Source organism: Beauveria bassiana (genome assembly GCF_000280675.1).
Source record: "Beauveria bassiana ARSEF 2860 unplaced genomic scaffold BBA_S00033, whole genome shotgun sequence".
In the NCBI taxonomy this organism is placed as follows: Eukaryota; Fungi; Ascomycota; class Sordariomycetes; order Hypocreales; family Cordycipitaceae; genus Beauveria; species Beauveria bassiana.
In genome coordinates, this window is record NW_007930868.1 from 183,954 (window position 1) to 209,836 (window position 25,883).

The 25,883-nt window shown below is 52.6% G+C and overlaps 7 protein-coding genes across 7 annotated transcripts; 3 read left to right on the forward strand and 4 right to left on the reverse strand.

Annotated features, from left to right (window-relative positions):
- Window positions 1-557: 557 nt before the first annotated feature.
- Window positions 558-4,417, forward strand: BBA_08307 (SIT4-associating protein SAP190; the record flags this gene model as incomplete). The annotated part of the gene is made up of 3 exons (XM_008603404.1): window positions 558-2,564; window positions 2,618-3,265; window positions 3,650-4,417. 3 exons carry the CDS (start codon window positions 558-560, stop codon window positions 4,415-4,417), a joined length of 3,423 nt encoding a protein of 1,140 aa, XP_008601626.1.
- A 689-nt stretch (window positions 4,418-5,106) lies between these two features.
- Window positions 5,107-7,977, reverse strand: BBA_08308 (OPT oligopeptide transporter; the record flags this gene model as incomplete). The annotated part of the gene is made up of 3 exons (XM_008603405.1): window positions 5,107-5,310; window positions 5,370-7,685; window positions 7,729-7,977. The coding sequence occupies 3 exons, from the start codon at window positions 7,975-7,977 to the stop codon at window positions 5,107-5,109; spliced, it is 2,769 nt and encodes a 922-aa protein (XP_008601627.1).
- A 3,156-nt stretch (window positions 7,978-11,133) lies between these two features.
- Window positions 11,134-12,153, reverse strand: BBA_08309 (phospholipase/Carboxylesterase; the record flags this gene model as incomplete). Its single annotated transcript, XM_008603406.1, has 4 exons — window positions 11,134-11,218; window positions 11,346-11,749; window positions 11,839-11,874; window positions 11,959-12,153. The coding sequence occupies 4 exons, from the start codon at window positions 12,151-12,153 to the stop codon at window positions 11,134-11,136; spliced, it is 720 nt and encodes a 239-aa protein (XP_008601628.1).
- Window positions 12,154-12,834: 681 nt separating this feature from the next.
- Window positions 12,835-14,294, reverse strand: BBA_08310 (histone chaperone Rttp106-like protein; the record flags this gene model as incomplete). Its single annotated transcript, XM_008603407.1, has 3 exons — window positions 12,835-13,751; window positions 13,832-14,143; window positions 14,210-14,294. 3 exons carry the CDS (start codon window positions 14,292-14,294, stop codon window positions 12,835-12,837), a joined length of 1,314 nt encoding a protein of 437 aa, XP_008601629.1.
- A 759-nt stretch (window positions 14,295-15,053) lies between these two features.
- BBA_08311 (uncharacterized protein) lies at window positions 15,054-15,780 on the forward strand (the record flags this gene model as incomplete). Its single annotated transcript, XM_008603408.1, has 4 exons — window positions 15,054-15,170; window positions 15,240-15,485; window positions 15,546-15,601; window positions 15,660-15,780. The coding sequence occupies 4 exons, from the start codon at window positions 15,054-15,056 to the stop codon at window positions 15,778-15,780; spliced, it is 540 nt and encodes a 179-aa protein (XP_008601630.1).
- A 1,244-nt stretch (window positions 15,781-17,024) lies between these two features.
- On the reverse strand, window positions 17,025-18,118 carry BBA_08312 (dual specificity phosphatase; the record flags this gene model as incomplete). The annotated part of the gene is made up of 2 exons (XM_008603409.1): window positions 17,025-18,018; window positions 18,072-18,118. The coding sequence occupies 2 exons, from the start codon at window positions 18,116-18,118 to the stop codon at window positions 17,025-17,027; spliced, it is 1,041 nt and encodes a 346-aa protein (XP_008601631.1).
- Window positions 18,119-19,128: 1,010 nt separating this feature from the next.
- Window positions 19,129-23,202, forward strand: BBA_08313 (phosphoribosylformylglycinamidine synthase; the record flags this gene model as incomplete). Its single annotated transcript, XM_008603410.1, has 1 exon — window positions 19,129-23,202. The coding sequence occupies one exon, from the start codon at window positions 19,129-19,131 to the stop codon at window positions 23,200-23,202; it is 4,074 nt and encodes a 1,357-aa protein (XP_008601632.1).
- Window positions 23,203-25,883: the final 2,681 nt, after the last annotated feature.

Here is a 25,883-nt window from a genome sequence, read left to right on the forward strand (position 1 = left end):
ACTGTATGGTGCGCCGGTTTGACAGACTGTACAGCACCTGCCAGCCTTCTTCTAGCTTCCACTGCCAGCTTGCGTGCGGCACATTCATTGACCAGTCCGGCTCCACGACCATCACATTTCCCTCGCTTTACCATCTTCGTCACCACAATCCCTTTCCCCCTTCAGTATATCCGTCCCACGCACACGACACTCATCTCGTCGCGCGCCGCACCACCGCTCATCAGCCCTGCATCTTGCCCGGCCGCCATCGACGTTTCCCGGGATGATCTAGACGGCCCTGTCGCTGTGCCTGTTCGCGAGCGTTGCCTGTGCCTTGCCGCTATCCCTGCTGGCACCCCTTTGGACCTAATCCGTCACGCCACCACCTTCGCGTCGAGCCGAATGCCCGCCCATCAGACTGTGTCTCGCCGTCTCCCCTAATCTCGACGCCATCGCATCTGTCAGCAGCAGTACCAGACTTCATCTGTCCACGCTCACCAGCTTCTGCTTCCGCCTACCCCCCTCGCCGGCGCTCGCTCCAGCTTGCCCCGGCGCCGCCCGCATAGCGAACCCTCACCATGTTTTGGAGATTTGGCGGCTACGCCAACATCTCCACCATTGATACCATCCTTGATAAGACCGACTTTACCCTCGAGGAGCTACTTGATGAGAGCGACCTCATCCAGGAGCTCAAGCAGCACAACTCCAAGCTTATAGAGTATCTCCGCGAAGATGCCATCCTCAAGCGCCTGCTGCAATACGTCGTCGCCCCGAGGCTCGAGACATTTGCGCCGCCTCAAGAAAACCAGGATGACCTGAGAGGTCGCAATCCGCCCGTGCCATTCTCTCGTCCTCGTGCATCCTCGCGCAATACCGACTCGGCTGAAAATGACGATGAAGAACAAGAAAAGCGCCACAATCGCTACGCCCTCGTTGCCTGTGAGGTTTTGAGCTCCGACACCTGGTCCATCTACGAGTCCCTTACCGACAACAAAGAGCTTATCAGGGATTTCTGGGACTTTTTGTCCCGCCCCGCGCCCCTCGATCCTCTGCAGGCCAGCTACTTTACAAAGGTCAACGAATCGCTTTTTGAAAAGAAGACCGAAGACATGATTGAGCTGCTCCGAAGCCTCCCAAACGCCGTTCCCGATATGTTGAGACATGTTGAATGCCCCATGATTATGGACCTGCTTCTTAAGATTATTGCCATGGACCGTACTGAAGGTGGTCACGGCATCGTCGAATGGCTCTACGGAAAAGATATCATCTTCACGCTCCTCTCCTTTATCAGCCCAGAACACTCCTGGGTCGTCCAAACCGCAGCTGGTGACTTCATAAAAGCCATCATCACCATTTCTGCCAATGCATCACAAAATGAACAGCAATGCATCGGCCCCAATGAGCTCACCCGCCAATTAGTCTCTAAGAAATGCGTCGAGCAACTCATTGGATACATGCTCAATGGCGGCAATCCCCTCACCGTCGGCGTTGGCATCATAATTGAGGTGATTCGCAAAAACAACTCCGACTACGACCCCGATGTGCTTGCCGAGACCCAAGCTGAGCCCTGCAGCCGTGATCCCATTTACCTCGGTACCCTCCTCCGCCTTTTTGCAGACAATGTGCCCAACTTTATGAGCCTGATAATGGACGGCCCTCCGCAGGCCAATGGTCTTGCGTCTACCTTTGGCGAAAAACTAGAGCCACTAGGATTCGACCGCTTCAAGACTTGCGAACTCATGGCAGAGCTTCTACATTGCAGCAACATGGGTCTCCTCAACGAAGCTGGATCTGAGCAGCTCATTGCTGCGCGCGACTTTGAACGCCAGCGCATGAGAGAAGCTGGTTTGCTCGCCCTTGCACATGACGACGAGGTTGTCGGTGACAATTTGACAATGCGCCAGGGAATGCCCAGCGAAGGTAGACGTCTAGAGGTCACGAATCCTAATGAGGACGGCTTCGAAGAAGTGGATGCCACGACAGAAGAGACCCAGAAACAAGAAAGATCGAGTATCATGGCCATGAGAGACGAGGACGAGTTCGTTGACGAACCCCTCACATCTCCTAAGTTGAATGCTACCAATGAACCGGAGCAGAAATTCGAAAACCCCGAGCTCGTCGTTGCACCTATTTCACCCAGCAAGGCACCACCTGCTGAGCTGGACAAATCAGCTGCCTCCCAAATTATGTCCGAGCCGGAAAGGCCCGCAGAATCGGAACGCTCTGCGACGGGAGCAGATGAGAAAACCAAAACAGAGAGCTCCGCTGAAGCTGTGGATGATATCATCAACGACACTAGCAAATTGGATGTTGCCTCTCCCAGCGATGCCTTTTCTCAGGTTCGAGCACTTTCACCACACCCTGAAGATACTCCCGCACCACTTTTCTCCGCACCGCCTGCCCCTGAGCCACCTCTTGAAGCCGCATCACCTACCTGGGACGAGAGTATTCCAATCGAGTCTGGACCTCACGTGGCCGAGATCACTATTTCCCACGTTCCGGAGCTGGATATGCCTGGCGAGCCGGTTGTTGGAGATTATTTGAAACAACAGTTTGTCGAGCACCGTGTTGTTCCCGCTATCTTGGTAGGCTCATTTTCTCCCGCTTACGTTGCCTTATCATTGCTGACCGTCTGCAGTCATTCTTCTTTAAATACCCCTGGAATAACTTTCTGCACAACGTCGTCTACGATGTCGTCCAGCAAGTATTCAATGGCCCCATGGATCGAGGCTACAACCCAACCTTGGCTGTATCTCTCTTTGAGGCTGCTGACATAACGACTGCCATTATCAACGGCCAGCAAGCCAGTGACGAATCACAGGCCAAGACCAAGACCCGTATGGGATACATGGGCCATCTCACCTTGATCGCCGAAGAGGTTGTCAAGTTCACTGAAAGACATCCGCCCGAGCTACTCTCCGAGACTGTTCTAGACAAGGTGATGAGCCCGGGCTGGATCAACTACGTGGAGGGTGCGCTCGCGGAAACTCGCGAGAGGGACAATGCTATTCTCGGTGGTGTAAGGCCCGAAGTCGCACTGGGGCACCGTACCAGCCTTGGTGCCGGCGGCATTGGCGGTCTTACGGGCCTCAGCAACACTCCAGCAGGCGCCACCGCGCTGGCGGAAGCTGGACTGAATGGTGGCATGGAGCTCAATGACAATAACAATAATAGCGGTATCGGGCCGTTTGCGATTAGCGGAGGCACATTAATATCCGGGTTTGGGAGCAGCAGTGACGAAGATGATGATGACGGGGAAGGAGAAGATGAAGATGTCAACACCGAGGTGAGTGAGGAACCGGCTCGAGACAGAGACACCACAGATCCAGGGGCAGCGGGAGACTCAGGCGGACCCCTTGTCTTTTATAAAGATGGAGTCCCTTATATGCGGGGATATTTTGGCGATAGGCCTCTTCATATGGATGGCGACGATGACGAAGAGATGGAATTATGAGCCACAGACGTGCGCAAGGAAAAGGTCTCGATGGAACTAGCCTTGACCCTTGCATCTTTACACAAGTGACCGACATGTATTATGGAGATGACGGACTTTGTACAATTACGGATAGACTATGGGGGATACCCAATATCGCAGCTTGAACGGATCTGCGTTGCTTTGCCCGCCTGATCAAGACTATACTTGGTGCTGGCTGCTAACGAACATTCCTAGTTTCGCTCTTATGCTGAACAAGGTGGCTCTCTCGACCCGCCCTCAATACCGCCGCCACCGCCGCCTCCTCCGCCACTGAACATCCCCCCATCTCGCGCGCGGTTGCAGCTTGCGGCGAGGCTGGCCATGCATCAAAAAAATAGTCAAGACAGCGCCACCTTTGGCAACGCTTTCAATGGCTTTGATGACGACGACGACGACGATGGCGACGACAACGACCAACGTGGCGCGAGGGATCCCTTTGCCGATGTTGATGATGATGACCTTGACGACGATGACCTAGACGACGACGAACCCCAGAGAAGAGGGGACAGCGGCCGCGGCGGATGGTGGCGCGGCATGGTGAGCAGAGCCGCCGGCGCCGGCGTCCACGATGATGACTCGGATGACGAGGAGTTCGGCGACTTTGCCATGGCGGAGGAGGAAAAGGATGGCGGCGGCAAAGGCAAGGACGAGGAAACGACGACAACGACGCCGACACCTGACAGGGTGCTTCTGAAACCGCTGGCCGTCAACCCCGTCAAGGAGGCCGCACGCGGCCTCAGCGGCCTTTGGCCGTTTGGCTCCCGCGTAGACACATCTACGACGACAACGGCACCGGCGCCGGAAGAGGCTACCAAGCGTGACGATGATGATGAGGGCGAAGTAGTAGTAACCCCACCGGCGGCGGGCGAGGGCCATGGCAAGGGCCTCGTTCAGGCCAAGGAGGGCATTCGCCGTACAAGTATTGAAGAGGTGGATGATGATGAGGTGGTCAATGTCAAGTAAATGGAACCATGGAGCGTGATGGAACGAATGCATCATTCTTGGGGAGGAGGAGAGGGAGAGAGGGGGGTTTACCGGAGGGGCAACTATACCAGGACCTTTTCTTCTTCTTTTTTTTTGGAGGGAGTTGCATATATGTATGTATGTGTGCGTGTACGTGTGTTGGGCTCGATGCCTGTGTGTGTGCGCGCATCTAGTATGTGGATATTTTATCGTGTATTTTTAAGGCATGAAATTTCTTGTTTGACTAATTTTCGTTCTGGTCCTTGTGGCACATATTTTGTGGAAGCGATTTTGATATCGGGAGCTGCGTCCTCTGTAGGCAAGGGAGGTAGGGGAGAAGGAGCCTACATGGAAACCGGTCATTTTTTGGTATTCCAATTTTATTTTTCGCTTGTTCATCATGCCAAACCAAGCTAGCTCCCCATCTCTTGATGCAGTATATACAAACAGGTTCGAACAAGGAAGAAGATAGAATAAAAGAATCAGGACAACAAACAAGGCCAAAATTTACAAGTCTCCAGTTTCAAGCAAAGAACCCAACTCCCAATGCATGACCATAAGAGAAGAAACAACATCTTGCCAATATTTTCCACGCAAGCCGAAACAAATTGAAAAGAGAACTCCGGTAATGTTATATAGACAAATCATATTTCATAACGGCAAGGAAAAACGAAAATCCCTGTCGTAAATCAGTTAAAGTCTCCTATGCGAGGTCCAAAATAATCGCCGGGCGCGAGGTTCTTGTAGTTGCAGGAGTCGTCCTCGCAGCCCTGCTCGGAGACATGGTTGCCCCACCAGTTGAAGTCGACTTCGGTGTACTGCAGACTAAAGAAGATGATTATGCCGGAAATGGCGATGCCACAGGACCAAGCTGCGGAAAGCACAAAGTTGTACTGAGACGTCAAGTTAGCGTGGGGGTTTAACGATTAGGGAGATGTAGAGGGAAACGTACCTTGGACCACAAACCGACGTAGCGAGATTTGAGATAGATCCAGGAAAAGTAGGCAATAGGCACCGAAGGCCAAATGTACGACATGTTGTAAGGAGCCCAGACGATGCCGCCATACATGATGGCGACGGGGTGAATCTGGCGCGTCCACGCCCAGTGGGGGTACTTTTTGTTGAGGAGCCAAAAGACGACGACGATGACGACGCCGAGGGGGAAGCCGACAAGCATCTCGCTGTACTGCCCCTGATGACCGAAGATCTTCTTAGGACCGACGGTGCCCCAGAGGACCGACGCGGTGAAAAAGGTGTTGACACCGGGGCAAGTGAGCTTGTAGCGGGCATTTTCGGTGCAGACTTCGCGAATGTTGATCATCTGAAAGTTGAGGACACCGATACAGACGACGGTGCTGACAAGCGTGGCAATCATTTGCGCGGAAAAGGTCTGCCGCGGCGGTATCTTGACATAGTGAGCGAGCTTCAGATCGTTGGAAAACCAGACGGCGTGGGCACAAGTGACGTATCCAAATGACTTAAAGTAGTTCATAGCCAGGGCGTTGCCGTCGACCCATGAGCCTCCTATGAATTCGGCCAGGACGTTCAGCGTTACCTCGATACCCGTCATAGCTTTGATAATGCCGACTGGAATAACGAATACGACACAGAGAGCTAGGCCGTAGAATACAACACCGGGAGACGTATGCGTATCCCAGCCGGCAATGCCTCCAACGCCAAGGGCGACAGCGCACGCTAGGCACAACATGTACCACCACTCAGGCACTTCCTTGTACGACTTCATCAGGCGATTGTGCACGTCAAGGATATGATTGTCCTCAAGCGGCGTCTTCTTGCGGAAGCTGTTGAACAGAGCCTTGAAACCCATGGAGATCTCGTTGCGGTGGTACAGAATGGCATACGTCAGCGTCGAGGTGTAGATACCAAAGAAGAACATGTAGATGACGACATTGCCAGCGCCAAGAAAAGGTGGCGAGTAGGCAGCGTACTTGTCGGGGTCGAGGTGGCCACGTTCGTTGATTGCACGTGAAATGTTGTACAGCTTTGCGGTGTTGTCGTACACTCGGTTCGTGTTGATTGGCAAATAGCCAGTGTTGTAGACGTTTTTGTACCAAAAGGCCAGGACGACCCACATGGAAATGAAGGCGCCGATAAAGCGATTTAGCGTGCTGAAGAAAGGGACCATTAGAGGGTCGGCAGAGTCCCATAGCAAAACGTTCCAGTCCCAAGTAGGGAAAGGGTTTAGGCCCAGGCCATTGTTGATGCCGGTGATGACGTTGAGATCGCGGTGATGAGGCAGTATCCAGCTGATCCAGTTGAATTTGGAGAGCGAAGTAAAGATGTAATTGGGGAACCAGAACCAGATGAACATGGCGCCAAACATGATGTAAAAAAAGTTGGCACGTGAGATGCGCCAGATCTTGCCAAAAGGTCCCATCACGGGCGGGTTGCCAGGAGTATGAAAGGCAGTGTTGAGGGCGATGGTGACGAGGGATGCGGGCCAGACGCAGTACGAGGGGTAAACCAAGAAGCGTCGGCAGATTCCAGCCATTCCGTAACCAATGAAGTTAGTGGCAAGGGCGATTAGAATCTGGTAGGCGAAGTGGGCGGCGTAAGGCTGGTTAAAATATTGCGGTAGATATTGAACCCAAATAATGTAATTGGTATATGGCGTGTTGTAGGCGACGTTGGCCATTATTGTAATGAGCATGTGTTCTTTGCGAGTGAAGGGGCCCGGATTTAGGCTATGTTGGATGCCGAAGAGGGTAAAGCCAGCGTCAGGAAGCCATCGCTCAGCAGCTTTGCCGATGGGATAAGCCAGCAGCTGAGCAACGTTGGCCATGACGCGGATTGCAGGTTGACGAATATCGAAGAGCTGGTTGACAAAGGCGAGCAGGGCGCTAAAAAGCAAACCGATGGTCCAACTGCGAATGGTGGACGAGGGCGTCGAGGGATCGTCCTTGTTGCTGACAACGGCGCGGACTTCGGCGTAGGGGCTGTTTGAGGTGACAAGGGCAGCCTCCAACTTCATTTCGGAGATGAGGTGCTGGTGCAACTCGGGGTGCTTGAAGACGTCTTCATTCTCGAGAAAGGCGCTAATCTTTTGTACGACGGCAGTAGGAAAGTTGGGATCGCGCGAGTGAATTCTATAGATGCGGACCATGATGTCGCGGACCTGATCGAGGGTGTAGCGGGAAGCGAGTTCCTTGGCCTCGAGCAGGTCATCTTCGGTGACATTGAGATCGGTTCGAACTTGAACTTGGCGAGGCAAGTCTTGGTCGTCATCTTCTTCATACGAAAAGGGCTCCTGTTGCAGCGTAGGGGCACGACCGGTCAGCATTGCTGCTTACATTTTTTTGGCCTCTCTCACTCCTCTCCTCTCCTCGCTGTGGTTGGAGACGGCGGCGCAAATGGCATGTCGGGGCGGCGATTGGCGTTGGGCGAGAAGAAAGCGCATGGTGCTGGGGCCGACTTACGACATTGGAATCTACATCTAATTTTTCGGTATCGAGCTCGTCAACGCGCTGTGTAGGGACGTGACTATCGTGGTCGCCATCCGTCTCGGGGACGACGACAGGCTTCTCTGAGTGGCCACGCATGTCGCCGAAAGAGTCGTCGGTGGCAGTCGAATGACGGGCGAGCAGGCAGGAGGGGTCTGTTCAGACGGGCATGTAGGCCAGTGACGGCTGCAAGTCTGACTGCTCGAGGCGCAGGAGAGATGTGAGGCGACGGTCTCGACGGTAAGGTGATGGTTAATGAATAGATATTGATGAAAATGATCGGAATACTGGGGGGAGGGGGGGCTGGGTCTAGAAGGAGACGAGAAGGGCCAATAGGTACGGGGGGGTTCCTTGAGGGGCCGGCGGACTTGTCGGTTCTTTGGTGCTGGGGAAGTGCTGGCTGGCTGGCAAAAAAAAAAGCAGGCACAAGCACGTTTGGCACAGGCGGTGGCGTGCAGGATGGCCCATGGAACAGCGGGCGTCACTGGTCAGGCCCCGCGGCCCAGGTGTCAGCACTGAAAGAATGCCACCAAACCGCTAGGCATTTAGTGGACGACGTACCTGTCAGCCACTGCAAAGCCACTGTAAACTTGCGCTGGCCGGTGGGGCCCTCTCGGCCAGCGGCTGCCGAAGAGGGGTCCACTTGGCCGGGTCTCAGAGGAGCCAAGGAGCCCATCTACAAGTACCCGGTCCAGCCATGTCAGGCTGGTCTTGGCGAGATGATCTGGCATTCTCACACAGCGGAAACAGTAGACGGATAGATCTGTGCCCTGGTCTATGACTGGACAAGAGGTACAGGAAGGGCGCGTAACAAAGACAGCGCAGGCCGAGTGATTTTGCCCTGACCTTGTCTGGCAATACACTTTGGTTACAGAGGCAGGCCATTCAAGCCCAAGCACAAGTACAACCACAAGCACGGAGCGCTGCTCCCTACCTACCTGTACTAACATGTACCTTTTGCAAGGGACTCCGTTTTTATTACTGGTAACGCGCCGTCGCCTCGTAGCGGGGACATCCCAGTGCCTGCCGTCGTCAGCGTAACAATGCTTGATGCATTTCGATGGTACGAATTGTTTCGGGCTTGCGCATCATGATTTTAACGATGCGCATCAAGCAATCATTCTCTGAAGCCACGAAAATCACTACATCATTAATTCTTCGTTCATCTTACGTTATTCTACGGCAGACGTCACCGACAACCACCAGCCAACCTTCTTACGTTGCAGTGGGCGCATGTGCCTCGTCCGCCTGAGTAAGCCGGGCCCCCAGCGGCCTCCTTGGTGGATACCTCGCTGTCGATGTCGTTTGCCTTCTTCCTCTGTCACTGCCCATCAACACTACTGATAAACTCCAACAAGCTCCATCTAACCCTCCCCAATCGGTACCAATTTATCATTAGCCACTTGAATCACCAAACAAAGTCTCTATCAATTATCTGCTTTCCTCTACAAGTCGCCAGCAAAGCTAGCCCCGCCGACATGATGCCGTCTCATGCCACTGCATCTTGCGCTGGCTTCCGTGTCAAGCAAGCCAGCAAGTACTCATGATTTGAAATGATCAATGCAAAAGAGAAAAGCCGAGAAATGAGGAAATAATCCAATGTCTTTCCTTACCGCAACCGGCCTCCGAATTGATTCGTGTCGGCTCGCCGGCACCAGACACTTGCTTAGCCGTTTTTCTATCAAAGGTAGAAAAATACTAGGCTAGCGAGTGATGCGCTAGCAGACATTTCGGGGTCTTTTCGCATCAACCGAATCACTAGACACTTTCGGGAGAGGGGGCGTAGGAGGAACTGTGGCAGGGCGATCACGGATTTCACGGCACGGCAATAAGGCAGGGTTCCGCCCACTGTGCAACAGTAGGAGGATTTCTGCATCAACCCGTCGTTGTCTTCTTGTTTCCCAACCAACCCGGAACCCCCTTCGTCTCGAGACAGGATGAGCTAATTGAGAACCACACCATTGGCCTGTTCCAGAGAGTGTGCGGCTGGGTGGGGAGGACAACCTGGAATGCGCCAACGGCAACGACTTGCCGTCGTCCGCTCCCAGGGCTGATGGTAGTGACATGACGAGACCTCCAAAGTCAAAATTGCTCTATCGACTCCAACCCTCAACCGGTGTACCGCGACGGACCTTTCCGGTTGCTGGCCCCTCCGGCGTCAATAACACACATCGCTATACATTCGAGGAGGCGCCAACATGCAATGGTGGCCAGCTGACGTTCATATTTGAAAGCCACTGCACACGAGCAGCCTGTTCCAAGGCGAGGCTCTGGAGCTCGCGTGCATTGCATCCGCCTGCGTCGTCACTTATCACACGCGCGTCGTAGCATTACAGCTCCGACCCCTGTATCCGTACTCCGTACGCTTTGCATCATCACCCCATCCAGCTTGTCCTGACTGCCACTACCAGTCTGATGATAACCTCTTGCCCACAATCTATCAATCGACCGAATCTCTTATCATTTACGAAATGCTTTATAATATCACGGCATGTCCATGAAACGTATTCCACTTTTGCCTGCTATTCCTCACGTACCGACGTGAAACTCGCTCTTCAAGTCGTGAACCTTTCCATGCAACGGCGGGCCCACCTTCGTCAGGTTTCTGTCACGTCTCCGTATCTGCAAAGAGAGGGATGATTACTGACCAGGCGCCAGCGCGAATAGTATGCTAAATTTACATTCAGGTTAGGTAAGAGGGGCTCAGAAATGATATGCGTTAAGTCAAATGGACGGCATCCTCGATCACCAGAGGCGGCGCTTGCGTTTGAATGGGAGTTCTACTCGCAACCGTTTCAGTGACACGAGTCTATCCGCACTACAGACCGGCACGACCGGTTTTCCCTTGCCGTTCACCTGTTATTGCTCATCTCCTGTACTCTCGGTGCCATGGGACACGGCAACATCGCAAACCTTGTGATTCAGACATGCATACGTGGCTGATGGATTATGATAAGACACTGAAGTATTTCAAGTTGAGTGCATGTTATTCGTTTGGGCCTTTGAACTAGATGAACGTGCACAGTACGGCATTTAAAGATGGAAGTAAAGGTCATACAGTGGTCTTTAGATCTGGTGTCGCTGTTAAGATCTAGAAGAAACTCTTTCAGAGTATCTTGCGCTGATGTTCGTGCTATCGCAAACAGAGACTTGGGGTGGGAGCTGGTTTCAAGTTGCTCGGGAAAAACTCGTATACGTCGCCCTCGGTTTGTTACACTGCGAATCATCTGCCGGCTCCTCCCCGCACTCATAAGTTTACTTATTCAGGGATGGAAGACGAGACTGCAAGAAGGCCTCGACATCATTGAGCTCCTCATTGCAAGCTGAATGCTGCATGCCGCTATATTATATGCAAAGCAGCCACTTTGTTAGCCTTTTTCAAAATTGCATAATAAAGATCTTCACTCGGGATTTCAAGATTTTGAAAGAAATGAAAAAAAAAAAAAAATGACGAAGAAAACACTTACGGATATGTCTTGAACGTCACCTTGTAGCCCAGCTCCGTCAGCTTCTTCTCCGACGCCTGCGCCAGCGGGTACAGCACCAGCGGGTCGCGGTCGCCGTGGCCCATGAAGATGGGTGTGTCCCGGTTGAGCCCCTCGGCGGGCACGCGGTCCTTGAAGGTGCGGTTGAGCAGCAGCCACGACGAGAGGCCGACGATGCCGCCGAGCTTAAAGGGCGCCGTGAGACCGGAAAAGATGCTCATGGCGCCGCCCTGCGAGAAGCCGCCGAGGACAATGCGCTCCGACGAGATGCCCGCGGCGACCTCGGCCTGCACGAGCGAGTAAATGTAGGCGCGCGACAGCTCGATGCCCGCCTCGTCCTCGTCGGGAGCGGTGCCGGCGGCGTGCGAGAGGGCGTCGATGGATTTCTAAAGAAAGAGGGGGTTAGGGTTGGGAGACTTTGGAACATGTTGCGATTTGTCCCCTCTTGGTTGGTAAAAGTCGCGCGAAAACTCACAATGTCAAACCAGCCAGGCATCTGAAAGCCTGCGTTCTGTGTGGTACAGAAAAAACATTAGCTTGAGAACGATGAAGTGAAGTAACTGAGGCTGAGGGGCGTATGTATGTGTTGACGTACCATGGTGATGGGAATCGCGGGCGCATGAGGCAGGATAAACTTGACCTCGTTGAGCTTGTTCCGGCCCTGCCATTGCTGCACCGCGTCGGCCCAGCCGTGGCCCGAGTCGCCCAGGCCGTGGATGAAGATGACGGTCGCCGTGTGCCGGCCCGTTGGCGTAAACACCATTGGTGCGGCGCGGCGGATCGACGACATGGTGGTGGTGGTGGTTGCTGGTGCTGGATGCGTCTTGTCTCGCTGCTGGACGAATGAGAGCACGGCGGTGCTGGCTGTCGAGATGCTGAAAGCGCCGAATAAGAACAGGGCCAGAATCGAGCTGAATGCGACTATGAGGCTGAAACTGCGGCTAATAAACCACCTGGACATGCAAATGAACTCTCAAAAAAAAAGAGAAGAAGAAGAAGAAGAAGGAAAAAAGAGGTGACGAGGAGTTGTGAGAGCGGCTTCCCGAGGTTGAGTGAGAGCTTTGAGAACCAGAATTCAAGATTGCGCCAACCCCGCTGGTTATAAGCGCCCCACCTCATTCTCTTGGTTGTAAATCATTCAGCATGCTAACGTCGCTCATGTACAACGGAAAGCTGCGCCGGGAAAAAATTTCATATTTTATAACACACCGCCTGATTTGGGCATCAACAGTGAGAAAATAGTCGTTGTGCTTTTCTGAGAGCAACAGAGTTGTGTTGGCATTCAGGACGCGAGACGCTATTTGGCATTCGAATTCCTGCCAACCACACAACCAACGGACAAGCCTCGCAATCCGCATATTGTTTCCGTACACCCAGGCAAAACCCATTTAGACAGCATCAAAAGCCAACGCCGCCAATATTACACCAAACATTAATTTGAACGTATAATAAAAGAGCATGCCGTACTTTTTTATCTAAGTGACAGTCCTGGGGTTTCCTCACCAGCTTCCTCTTCCTCATCGCCCTCTCCGTCACCTTCGTCATCCTCGCCAGCATCGTCATCATCGTCGTCGTCGTCGTCATCATCCTCATCGCTCGACTCCCCAGATCCACCGCTCCCGTCGTCACTTCCAGGAGCGTAGTCCTCCTCATCCTCATCGTCGTCGTCCATGTCTTCGCCCAGCGCCGCGCGCTCCAATTCAGTCATGCCGTCGCCGGCACCATTAGCCGCGTCGCTGTCGGCGCCCTTTTTGCCCTTGTTCTCAGCCAGCTGAAGCTTGCCCTTGCGCTGCTCCGCCATGCTGCGGTCCTGCAGGCCGTTGCGCTTGACGTAGTCGTCGATGCCGCCGTAGTCTTGCTGGTCCACCATGCCAAACTCGTACTCGTCGTTGGCATCGCCCTCCTCCTCGGGGAACACTTCAATGACGACATTGAAGGTGATTTGCAGAATGTTGGTGTAGCTCATGGCGGCGATGCGCTTCAGCGGGATGAAGATGAGAGGCTTCTTGAAGCCCCATAGGATGCCGGTTTCCAGGAAGAAGAGATAGCCGTCCTTGGAGCCTCGAAACGCGCCGACGTGTACGGCCTTTTCGTTGGGTCGGTGCGGTTGCCGGACCATGCTGTGAAATTTGTTTGGGTCCGAGGCGACGATGTGGACGTCGCTGCCGGCGGCGCGGAGGCGTCTGTTAAAGGCCCAGTGAAACAATCCCTTGTATGTGTCCGAGACGGCGGCGGCCGAGCCGGCCTCACTGCCTCCTATCGAGCCCTCCTTGGGTGCCGTGGCGGGAACTGTAAAGACGAGGGGTTCGACAGTTACCGGGCCGGATTTGGGTGGTGTCGTGGAGCCTCGGGGAAACAGGATATAATTATGTTGCACTTGAGTCTTTTCTGGAACGGGGAGATAGAAGGCAAATTCTTCTCGGGTTAGAGGCCGAATAATTAGGGGTAAATTTGGCGAGGGAACCAACCAATGTCAGTCCAGGCATAGGTCATGGCCTGGATGGGAACTGTTGTTCCTGGCAGGCGCGCATACAGGAAATTTGGTGTAAAGCATAGCTCGAATTTCTTCCTCTGCGGCACCGAGACGGAAATCTCTTTGACTTGCAGCAAAATAGCGTCTTCGGCTGGATTCCCAGCCGCGGACGCGCCATTCGTGCTCCCATTCGTTGTAGGGTCTGCCTGAACCTTTCGTCTCTTTGCCTCGGGCTCTCCGTTTTCTGCCAGTTTAGTATGAATATGCGATGCGATTTCGTTGAAGAGGGCGACCTTGCCGGGCGTTTCTGGTCCAAAAATTAGCAACTCGATGTTGGCGATCCGCGCAATTGGTGCCTGTCCAGTCTACTCACCGGCGCATCGCTTTATGCCATCGAGAATATCCTGACGGGGGCTGAATATGGCGTTGAGGCGCTCCCAGTCTAGTTCCATTGTCATTTTCTTTTCCGAATATATAGCGCTGCAAACAATTGCGACAGCGGCGGAAAAAAAAAGCAAGGGATGGTGAGTAATGAAAGTACAGTCGCCTGCTCGACAAGACGATTTTTTGGGCGCTCCCAACGCGACGTCAGTGAACGGGCCTGGCGGCTGTTCTTGGCCCTGTCAACCAATCGCACGGCCTGAGTGAGCTCCGCCATGGCCTACCTAGTGTGTCGCCCGACCCGCTGTAGCGGCACTTTGTAAGAGGCCAGTCGACTGCTGTGAATTTGTGAAGGATAATTCAGATACTCGAAGTAGAGCTGTATATAACTGATTTTTGCGACAAGGTGCATTCGGTGCCATGTGAAGTTTTGGCGTCGAGATCGTGTTTGATCTTGACTCTAGATCTACATGCATATGTCCCGAACCGATAAATTGTCCCAAGTACACATTCGGATGTTGCAACAGCGAAGCAGACACGAGAAGACATGGCAAAAAGGTCCGATCAAGGCAAATTTTATAGTACTATCCAGTTCAACCGCTGATAGATAAATGTCGTTGAAAATTTCACATACGTAGCAGATTATTGGCGTAGATTCGAAACGGCGGCGTCACGAAGTCGTATCACACAGCGAGATTAGTCATCGACCTGTAGGCGCAATCGCGGGGCATTGGGCCCGACTTCCATCATCTGCAGGGCAATAGCACTGCCAAAAACTCCATAAATTTTTGGCCATATGAAGAAGAAGAAGGAGTACTACGGCTATCAAGACAACCATGTCGGCCCCGTTTCCAAACATATACAACCACCGCAAGGTGGCGGAAGCATCCGCCAAAGCTTGCGACATCTGCTACAAGATGAGTACGTCAGTACTCATCACGCCTGATAAAAAGGTAAATCAACACTAAATAATCTCCATTCTCGGAATGTGTACAAGAACCCCATAATAATCTTTCTCCAAGGACTTTTTTTACGTATGCGCTGTGCACTTGAGGGATCGCTACTTTTGCACGCCAAAGATTGATGAGGAAGCCGCCAGAGCCAAGAGAGAGCAAGACTTGGAAGCAGAAAAAGAAAAGCTGAAAAAAGAATACGAGGAGAAGCAGCGCAAAAAGAAGGAAAAAGAGGAAAAAGACAAAAAGGATAAGAGCAAAGACGACAAAGATAAAGACGAGAAGGACAAACCGGATGACAAACCGGATAAAAAGGTACAGCTACTGTGATGCAGCCGACTTTTCAACGCAGACTGACCGTGTGGAACAAAACAGGAAGAAAATGATGAGGCGTCCAAGGAGGAAGAGCCTCGGACGTTTGAGCTGAAGACGTGAGTCCTACCTGCAATGCAGCATGCAAGAATTATGGCCTGACTGTGTGAGCAACAGTGCGTTTTATCAGCAACGGTTGCAAAGGAAAAGACAAGCAGAAGCTGCCAAGAGAGATAAAGAAAGGGTATCAAAGCCGGGATATTTCCCCTCTGTGCCGACAGAGCCGCCCACAAAGTAGATTGACCATGAGATATGGGCACGTGTACATAGTCACACACAAACACTAGATATGCGATGAATAACACCCATATCGAGACGGAGATGCACGCACATACTCACTTGGCAAGACCCTTGCTATCCGCCCTGCAACGATGCGTTGCCAATCACGATTAGACGGGTTTAGGGTAGACTGCAACCTGGAGAAGGCCGGATGATGGATAGAGCGGATTGAACGAACGAACGAACGAACGAACGAACGAAGAGGGCCATTTTCTACTTCTTCCAAGGTCGGCGACTACTTAGTCGGCTAAGCAATTTCGCTCTGTGTACTTTAGTAGTGTAGCCCTTCACCAGCGGTTTGCTTCTGGCACATTTCTGCCTTTCGAAACTGGGACAGCCCACACAGGTCAGAACTTGTCGTACGTTCGAAACGACAATCAGATCAACTTTGACATCTCAAAGACTCGAAGAGTCTTGCAAAGTCCGACGCAGCCGCTCGTGACAGCACCCTCGGCGATATCCCAAGCGGTGTGAACACACACTACATGCTCTACGATAGCTGAGCCTTGCAGCAATTCACGTATCCTGAACCATGGGTCATGATTTTCTATTCTTGAACCTGCTTTGAGCGGGGTAGAAACCATGACGACTTGCTCAACATGTACACGGTCCGAGCCTTGCCAGTTCGGTCTGCAATATTCCTTAGCTGCATCAATAGTCTGTGTGTGGCGTGTTGCTGAAAAGAGGAGTGACGGTTCGGAGATGGCCATAGATACATTGAACCAAAACATTTTGGCAGATCTGGCGATTTTGAGGCTCGAAGTAGGCGTAACTGAAGCAGCCGTGCGTTGTCGCGCCCACAAAGCGCCCCAAATTCTGTGTAGCTGGTCTTCAGCTCCCCGAGTGCTGAGCGCGCTCCTTGAGTCTGTTTTTTTCTTTCCGCCGGAGATATCCGGTCTATATGATCAAGAAAGCTCAAAGCCCACAATTCCACTTGCTCCCAATCGAAAGGCTGAACGGCTAGCCCGATCATCGCAGCACAGCGCTTCCCTCCATAACATTCGCTATGTTGTCGTAACCGCGCACTCGTAGCTGGCCGCCCATTTACACCCCATGTGCTGGCATTAGAGTATCTCGAGCAAATGATAGCCTATGTACATAGAGGGTAGCCCAGTAGCAATTCCAGAGCGCCCAAAAGCCTGCTCGCGAGCCTTTATGTTCTGAAGAGATCATCATCCGTGAACAAAGGAGCATGGTGTATACTCAGAGATTTCCTCGTCCAGAACCGGGTGGAAGTCTAATGCCTAGGTTGCCGCCGGTACCAGATGTAGACGTCACGGCCTCGTCTACTTTGGCTCGTTGTAGCGAGAACGCGGGTGTCAACCAGGCACCGCAACTGCACTTGAACCCCTTCCAATCGTAGCGGCCTACGGTAGCGCCGCAGCGGTCGTTGGGGCAGGTCAGTCGACCATTTAGGGTACCTTGTTCCAATTCGGGGCGCATCCAACTCAACGGCTCAATAAAGAAGTGCTGGCAGTTGGTTGGGCCATTGCTAGATTCGTGTTTGGCAATAAATTGGGCAGTTGCAAGCACACGACGGCATTTCTTGCAGCGTAGGCTCGATCCAGACGTGTCAAGCTTTGGAGTTTGCTCGTCCTCGAAACGAAGACGCGAAGGCGCCTGTCCCACAGCCAGGCTCTCGCTGACTTCGCGCTGATATGCCCAGCGCTGATACAAGGGATGTTCCTCAACGTCTTCGGGGCATCCCATCGTCCACCACATGCGCAGTTGTTCCATGAACCCATCATTGGGCTCTGCCATGGGGCGTGTTTGCCGGATTAGGGCGAGAGCTGCGTCCACTGCTTCCTCGGCCGTCTCATTTCGAGGCTTTGAAGCACCGGATTTAGCGGAAGGATCGAACTTGTTGGGGTACTTCCACAGTAGAAAGGCTATGACGCAGGAAACGGAACGTGATTTGCCCACAGCGCAGTGGACGAAAACACCACCCGGCTTGCCTGTTTCGCTGATGCTGTTGAGGCCTCCGTTGATGAACTTGACGGCTTTTGGGAACTCGACCAGGATGTCGGTCTCTTCAACATCGTCAATATCGATAACAAGGTGTTGATATTGCTTTCCGTACTCGGACCATGGCTCTTCCTTGAAGTTCTTGAGAGAATCTGGCGGGAACCCATACAGCGACAGTACATGAGTAATGCCCTTTTCAGACAGCTGATCGGAGCGACGAAGTGCCCATAAACTAGTAATTGATGTAAGCTGATGTAGGTGAACGTGATCTAGGATTTAACTCACCCTCCGACGTAGAGGTTGTCGGGGATATTTGTCGGGCTGTAGGCCATGCTGGTTATGGTATGCCTGGCTAGTGTCCAGTTCTAGAGGCGTCTTGAGCCGGATGGTAGCTGGTACTGCACAGTCAGGTGGGTAAGGATGTAAGCCAAGGCAAGTTAAAATTGAAAAATGCTGCGTGCTTTATGCCTTGTAATAGTGTGCTACTGTAGTTGTAGGCGTCAAGTCACGATAGCCGAGGCCAACGTTTTTGCAGATGGAACTTCAGATGGAGCCGGAAGTAAAAAGGAAGCTACTGAGCCGACTTCGCTACGCTGCGTATTGCGGGCGAGAAATTAACCCAATTTTAACGCGTTGCCAAGTGACGAGGAGAAAAAGTTATATTAGATCAGCGTTTTGGATTATTGTGATAATTCATGGCTGCAGTCAGTCGTCGTGGGGTAAGACATTTTTCTGCCACCCCGCGATATCGCAGTTGCCGTTATTGGGCAGGCGGCGTAACACTTTTTTTACATCTTGCTAGTCGGACCTAGTCATTTTACTTGAGGGACCTACCACGTGACTGCTCGCTCATAGGTACTTGCTATTCTGCCGTGCAGACCGCCAGAAAGTAAGTAACGCGCTACAAAGCAGCTCACAGCTCAAGCTTAATATTACGGATTTTGAACAACTTCGCTATTTCCTGAGCGCCAACACTGCCAGCGCCGCCGCAAGGGCTGATAATTGACTATTCCCAGGCTATGTTATCACTATAACTAACATAATTGACAAAGATGCCTACTTCAAGTCAAATCGTGAGCTACATGGCAAAGAAAAGTAGGTACCTCAGGCGTGGAAGGAGTCACGTGGTAGGTCCTAGAAGTAAAATGATAAGGTCCGACTAAGTAGTTAGCAACTTTTTTTTTTTCCAAGGGCCCCTCATAGGACCCCTCGAGATGGAGGGGCAGCTTTCGACGACTCGCATCTCACATCTCCTGCGTCCAGCGCGATCATTTGCCACAGCACCCCTACATCCTTGAAATAGGTGTTGTGCTGATAGCCTGGCGTCTCTGCCGCTTCAATCATGCCTCGCTCATTTCTCGTTGGCAGTTCCTGCTTTACTGCCTCTGACCTGGAGGAGCTCCAGGCCCGTATTGGCAAGGCCGCTGATGTTACCGTGAAGAAGCTACAGGGCGACTGGTTGTACTATCTGGATCTCAAGGACAACTCCGACGCTGTCTTCAACAAGATCAACGAGCTTCTGCAGGATTTTGGCAATCGACAGGCGCCTCTCGACGAAACGAATGCCAATGTACTCACGCTGTACATTACACCGCGATACATCTCGCCATGGAGCTCCAAAGCCACCAGCATCGCCCACGTCTGTGGTTTGCGCGATGGAGTCAACCGCATTGAACGCGGAAAACGCGTCATGGTTGAATTTGGCAAGCCTGTCACTGAACAGCAAATTGCCGCCTTCCGCGACATCCTCCACGACCGAATGACTGAAATTTTCGGCCGCACGCAACCCGACAACGCCATCATGTTCGCTGAAGGATCGCCTTCGCCTCTGGTGGTCGTCGACATCTTTGCCGATGGCAAAGAGCCCCTTGCGGTGCTCGCCGACTATAACAAGGAAAAGGGCCTGAGCCTCGACCAATCTGAGATGGAATACCTGGTCGGCGTTTTCAAGAAGCTCGGTCGCTCGCCCCACGACGTGGAACTCTTCATGTTCGCGCAGGTCAACTCGGAGCATTGCCGCCACAAAGTTTTCAACTCGTCTTGGACTATTGATGGCATTGAGAAAGACAAGAGCTTGTTCCAGATGATCCGCGAGACTCACAAAAAGACCCCGGATTATACCATCTCGGCTTACAGCGACAATGCGGCCGTGCTGCAGGGCGAGGCAGCCAACTATTGGGCGCCCGATTACTCGACTGGTACTTGGAGGCTTACCCCCGAAGTTGTCCATATTCTTACCAAGGTTGAGACTCACAACCACCCGACAGCCATTTCACCCTTCCCAGGTGCTGCCACTGGCTCCGGCGGTGAAATTCGAGACGAGGGTGCTGTAGGCCGAGGGTCCGTGACCAAAGCCGGTCTTGCCGGTTTCTGGGTTTCTGACCTCCTCATCCCTGGCAACCATGCTCCTTGGGAAAAAGACATTGGTCGACCTGCACACTACGCCAGCAGTCTCGATATTATGCTCGAGGCCCCCATTGGTAGTGCCCGCTTCAACAATGAGTTTGGCCGACCATGCCTTGCTGGTGTCTTCCGTACTCTACTTACCCCATCCGATGCCACCGAAGCCACAGATGCAAAGGATGTGTCTGAGTGGCGCGGTTACCACAAGCCCATCATGATCACCGGTGGCTTGGGTACTGTTCGACCCGAACACGCTCTCAAGGAGGAACGCTTTGTTCGCGACGGCGCTCACGTCATTGTCCTCGGCGGTCCTGCCATGCTCATTGGCCTTGGTGGTGGCGCTGCCTCGAGCAATGCTACCGGCGAAAGCAATGCCGACCTTGACTTTGACAGTGTCCAGCGCGGCAACCCCGAGATGGAGCGACGTGCACAGATGGTAATCAACACGTGCTGTGCTATGGGCAACGAAACCCCCATTGCCATGATCCACGATGTTGGAGCTGGTGGCCTGTCCAATGCTCTGCCTGAGCTGGTCCAAGATGCTGGCTTCGGTGGTAACTTCGAACTGCGCCAAGTCGAGAGTGCCGATCGCAGCATGAGTCCTCTCCAGATTTGGTGCAATGAAGCACAAGAACGTTACGTTCTTCTCATCAACGCCGAAGGGATGAATCGTTTCACCAGCATCTGCCAGAGAGAGCGTTGTGGCTTCTCCGATGTTGGCACTGTCGTCTCCAAAACCTCCAACGGCGCAAGCCACCTTATTCTTACCGACCGCGAGTCCAAGGAATATCCTCGGCCCATAGATCTTCCCATGGATGCCCTCTTTCCTCCTAAGCGACAATTGAAGCGTACAGTTACTTCCAAGAAGCCCAGTCTCTCCCCCTTCAGCGCTCTGGCAAGCCTGGAGAAGGCTTTCGGAACCAGTCTGTCTACCCAGGAGCTCTTGTCCAAGGCTGTTGAGCGAGTCTTTAAGCTTCCTGCTGTCGGCTCCAAATCTTTCCTCATCACAATCGGTGACAGAACTATCGGTGGCCTGTCCGCCCGAGACCAGATGGTTGGACCCTGGCAAACCCCCGTGTCCAATGTTGCCGTCACTGCTACCTCTTTCCACATTGGTGGAAACCAGAAGACTGGTGAAGCCATGGCCATGGGTGAAAAGCCGACCATTGCCCTGATCGATCCAGCTGCCTCGGCCCGTATGGCGATTGCTGAATCGCTCATGAACCTCGGCGCTGCGGACGTCATGGGCGACCTGCGTCGCGTCAAACTCTCCGCAAATTGGATGGCTGCCGTCAGCCATCCCGGTGAGGGTGCTGCACTCTATGAGGCTGTTCAAGGTGCTATGGAAATTTGCACAGCACTCAACGTCAGCATCCCTGTTGGCAAGGACTCTACCTCTATGAAGACTGTCTGGAGAAATGGCGAGGATTCCAAGAGTGTGACTGCTCCAGTCTCTGTCGCCATCTCGGCATTTGCGGTCGTCGAGGACTACAAGAATACATGGACTCCTCAGCTTCGTCGCGTTGAGGATGTAGGTGAGACTCTTCTCATGTTTGTGGATCTGGCCGAAGGCCGCAAGGCTATGGGTGGCTCTGTTCTGGCCCAGTCTCTCGGTGCTCTGGGCAATGAAGCGCCCGACATGAAGAACTTTGACATGATGACGGATTATTATGATGCTCTAGATCAGCTTCATAAGAGTGGAGTTGTGCTCGCTTATCACGACAGATCCGATGGTGGTCTTGTTACCGCCGTCGCCGAAATGATGTTTGCTGGTCGCTGCGGCGTGGATATCATGATGGATGGTATTTCCAAGACTGGTAGTCGGGCTGACATGATTGATGCCCTTTTCAACGAGGAACTCGGCGCTGTCTTCCAGATTCGCAAATCTGACGAGACGAACTTCAAGCGTTGTTTTGCGACTTGCGGTCCTCCTCCTGGACTGATTCGCAAGTTTGGCGCTGTCAAGCCCAAGTCCAAGCAGAACCTTTCTATTCGCTACGGCGCGACTCCGTTTGCTACACTCGAGCGTACTGAGATGCAGCAGTGGTGGAGTCAAACTTCGTATGCCATGCAGCGGTTGCGCGATACTGCTGCTGGGGCTGATTCCGAGTTCTCTCTCATCGCTGATGACGAGGACCCTGGCCTTTCTTACAAGCTCAGCTTTGCCCCGTCCGAGAACATCATGCCTCTCAGCAAATCTTTCACTGGCATGTTTACTAAGCCTCCACGTGTTGCTATTCTCCGTGAACAGGGTGTCAATGGCTACGCTGAGCTGGCCTACTCATTTCGCGCCGCTGGTTTCGAGGCTGTTGATATTCACATGACTGATGTTCTCGGTGGGCGCACACTCGCCGACTTTGTTGGTCTTGCTTGCCCAGGAGGTTTCTCGTACGGTGACGTGCTCGGTGCCGGTAACGGCTGGGCTCAGTCCATCTTGATGAACAAGACTGCATGCGGCGAATTTGTCAACTTTTTCAAGCGTCCCGATACCTTTGCACTTGGTATCTGCAACGGCTGCCAGATGCTCACGCGTCTCAAGTCTCTGATCCCTGGCACGGAGCACTGGCCCAACTTTGTCGACAATGCCTCTCAGCAGTTTGAGGGCCGTGTCAGCATGGTTCGTGTTGAAGTAGACGAGTCCAAGCCCTCCGTCTTTTTCCACGGCATGAACGGCTCCTCTCTACCTGTTGCCGTGGCACACGGTGAAGGTCGTGCCCTGTTCAGCTCGCCAAACTCTTACCAGCACCTCTCTGATTCCGGGATGATTCCAATGCGCTACGTGGACAACCGTCTCAATGTCACGGAAAAGTATCCCTACAACCCCAACGGTAGCCCTGGCGGCATCGCCGGTGTGCAGAGCAAGGATGGACGGTTTGTGGCAATGATGCCTCACCCAGAGCGTACCATCATGGCTGGCATCGCCAGTTACATTCCGGATGGTGCTACTGAGACTTGGGGCGAATTTGGACCTTGGGTGCGTCTCTTCCGCAGTGCCCGTAGATGGGTTGGCTGATTCGTGTTTTTTTTTTCATTTGTTGACGTATTGATATACACAACTAAAACTATACATACAATCTTTGTTTTCACTGGCGTTTTGGGGTGGGTATCGTTATGGAATAAAGTAGAAAGTCTTTGAAGCAATAGGCACGATGAAACGCAATTACAAATTACCAAATTTTAAAAGATTGTGGAGAAAATCCAAACTTGTGCAACTAAACTTGCAATTCGCAGGACAAGTAATTAGATTCCAAACAATTGAGTGCTGCAACTCAACCTGAGCGGACGTCGAAGCCAAGCTTTCCGACGACAACAATGCTCCTGTTCCTCGACCACCAGCGCGACGATGAAACGTTGAGCTCAAAGCTCGATTAACGGACAGCCAAGCAAGCACCTTTTGTGGCCATGGTTTTTGGAGGTGGATAGTAACCGCGGTGGCACGCCTTATTCAAGTTTCATTTACCCAAGGGCACTCTTTCCTCTCTCTCTTTTTTTTTTTTCAATTCTTTTCTATGTGAAAAAGAGAAATTCTCGACATATTTGTTGCCCATGCATGACACGTTACTTACTCGTTGTACATGGAGCCCTGACCGGCTCATAGATCGGCAAATGAGCGCTTGCATGACTCGGAAAAGAGTTGATCTTCTCATCACAACGGTCAGGCGAAATAGTTTAAAGAATTGATAAAGTGTCTCATCCTAGATAGACGAGGCGTGGAGTCATTGCAATGACGTCGCAGGGGCCATTACAGATTGGACAAACACTTTTACTGTCACGCGCGGCTGGCCCATGCCCATGTTACAAGTCATGTCATGACTGCTCCATGTCGTGGCCGGCTGACCGGTGTGAGGTTATCACTTTGTAGTAATACAAGGCGCTGTCCGCCATGGACCATTTGACAGTAAACAGGGTTTCCCTAGTATAATGTAGGGGGCAGCGGGCACGAGCTTATTACGTTGGACAAGCCTTGGAATGAGGGGGTGTGTAGAGAGAGGTCGCGGCCTGGGAAAATGTGCAAGCTGTTGTAGAATTAGCAGATACTCGCTAAATGTCCATGACGAATCTCTGCAAAATCCTCAGTGAGGGATCATGTTCCATGTACAATCTTCCGGAATGATGAGTCTGATGGCTTGTCTCGTTGCTTCTGACTTGAATGGTGCTGAGGATATGCTGCTTGACAACGTATGGGCAAGTACTTGAAGACAGGCACGGCAGAATACGACCTCTAGTAGAGCTTTTAGCCGCACGCACTTTTCCAGAATACTGGCCCTAGCTCACAGCAAATGACCAAGCTCAAAGCCTCCGCGTGGCCGTGTCGGCAACTCAGCATTCCTTGCATTTGCTGCTCGCATACGAACAATATCCCTATACGACTTGAGCTGATCTTGGCCACTCCAGGGACCATTTGCTTGCTATTTTCATCCTGGAGACAGCTATTTGTCCCCTTTTTCCTTCTAATTCGTAGAGTCGATATAGGCGCCGCGCGTCCTATTAGCTTTTTGGGGTCTGTGGAGTTGAGGCAGTTCGAGTCAGGGTTGTCGAGGGTGGTTCCGTGGCTATGACCAGAGAGACGCATACGTAATGCGGCGGGAACTGGCGCTGGGGAAACACTTGAGTCGATTCGAAAGAAAAAAAAAAAAAAAACCGTTGTTACTTTATTAGCCTGCCGCCAAAGGGCCTACCGCCAGAGGGCCTACCGCCAGAGGGCCTACCGCCAAAGGGCAAACATAATCAAATTTCCGCGGCCAAATCTTGGGTTTGCACAAAATCGAGATTGAAAAGAAAGGCCATGCGAGGCGCTGCCGCCCGTTCCGGACAAGACAAGATTAAGCGTGTCGAGCGGCCCAGCGACATTGGAGCCGGAGACCGGGGGAGGCGTCGTAGATGTAGTCGGGCTTGCGCGGCTCTGTGGCTTGCACCAGGTCGGGCACTGTGCACTGTGCGGACCTCCATCATCGTTTTCCGGCGGCACGAGTTGCTTTGCGTGTGCGACGGCGGCTGCCGATACAGTGAATGAGAGGATTGGACATGACAATCCCACATGTGCGCCGCCTGAAACACATTATATCCAGGGCTCTCGGGCTATTACCAACCAGTAGGCCTACTAGGCCATAGCCCATAGGGACAGTCAGTGTACCGAAATATACCGAAGTATACCAAAGTGGGGTGTATTTGGTCAGGACATCATGGGAGGGAGGATTCTGACAAAATGTAGCATGATGCGCGGCGCTGAGCGAACAATTCATCATGTTCATGTAATTGATGTGGACGTTGGCATGACTGCCAGGCTCTACTAGTCAGAAGATATTCAAATCTTGCAACAAGGCAGGAAACACACCTGTATCGTCGCATTGATCGACGGCACCTGAATGTCAAATGTCCTCCCATTAATCGTCGCCAGATTGCGTCTTCAACACTCCTTTACCGACTCCAAACCCTGCCAATTCAATCGATAAGAGGGCTGAAATTCCGGAAATCACATGCACTCTCTCTCTCTCTCTGGCTTTCGCAGCCACGCACCGTATAAAGCGCTCGCTGCATGACGTGGTTATGCGCAGAACAGCCGTGCACCAATCCCGGCAACAACAAACGAATAAAAGCAGCACAAGGATGAGGTTCAAAGAATGCCATCATCCAAGACCAAATATCTCGTCCTTGCTTTTCAATCACCGTCCCTGAAGTGGCTAGTGCAGAACC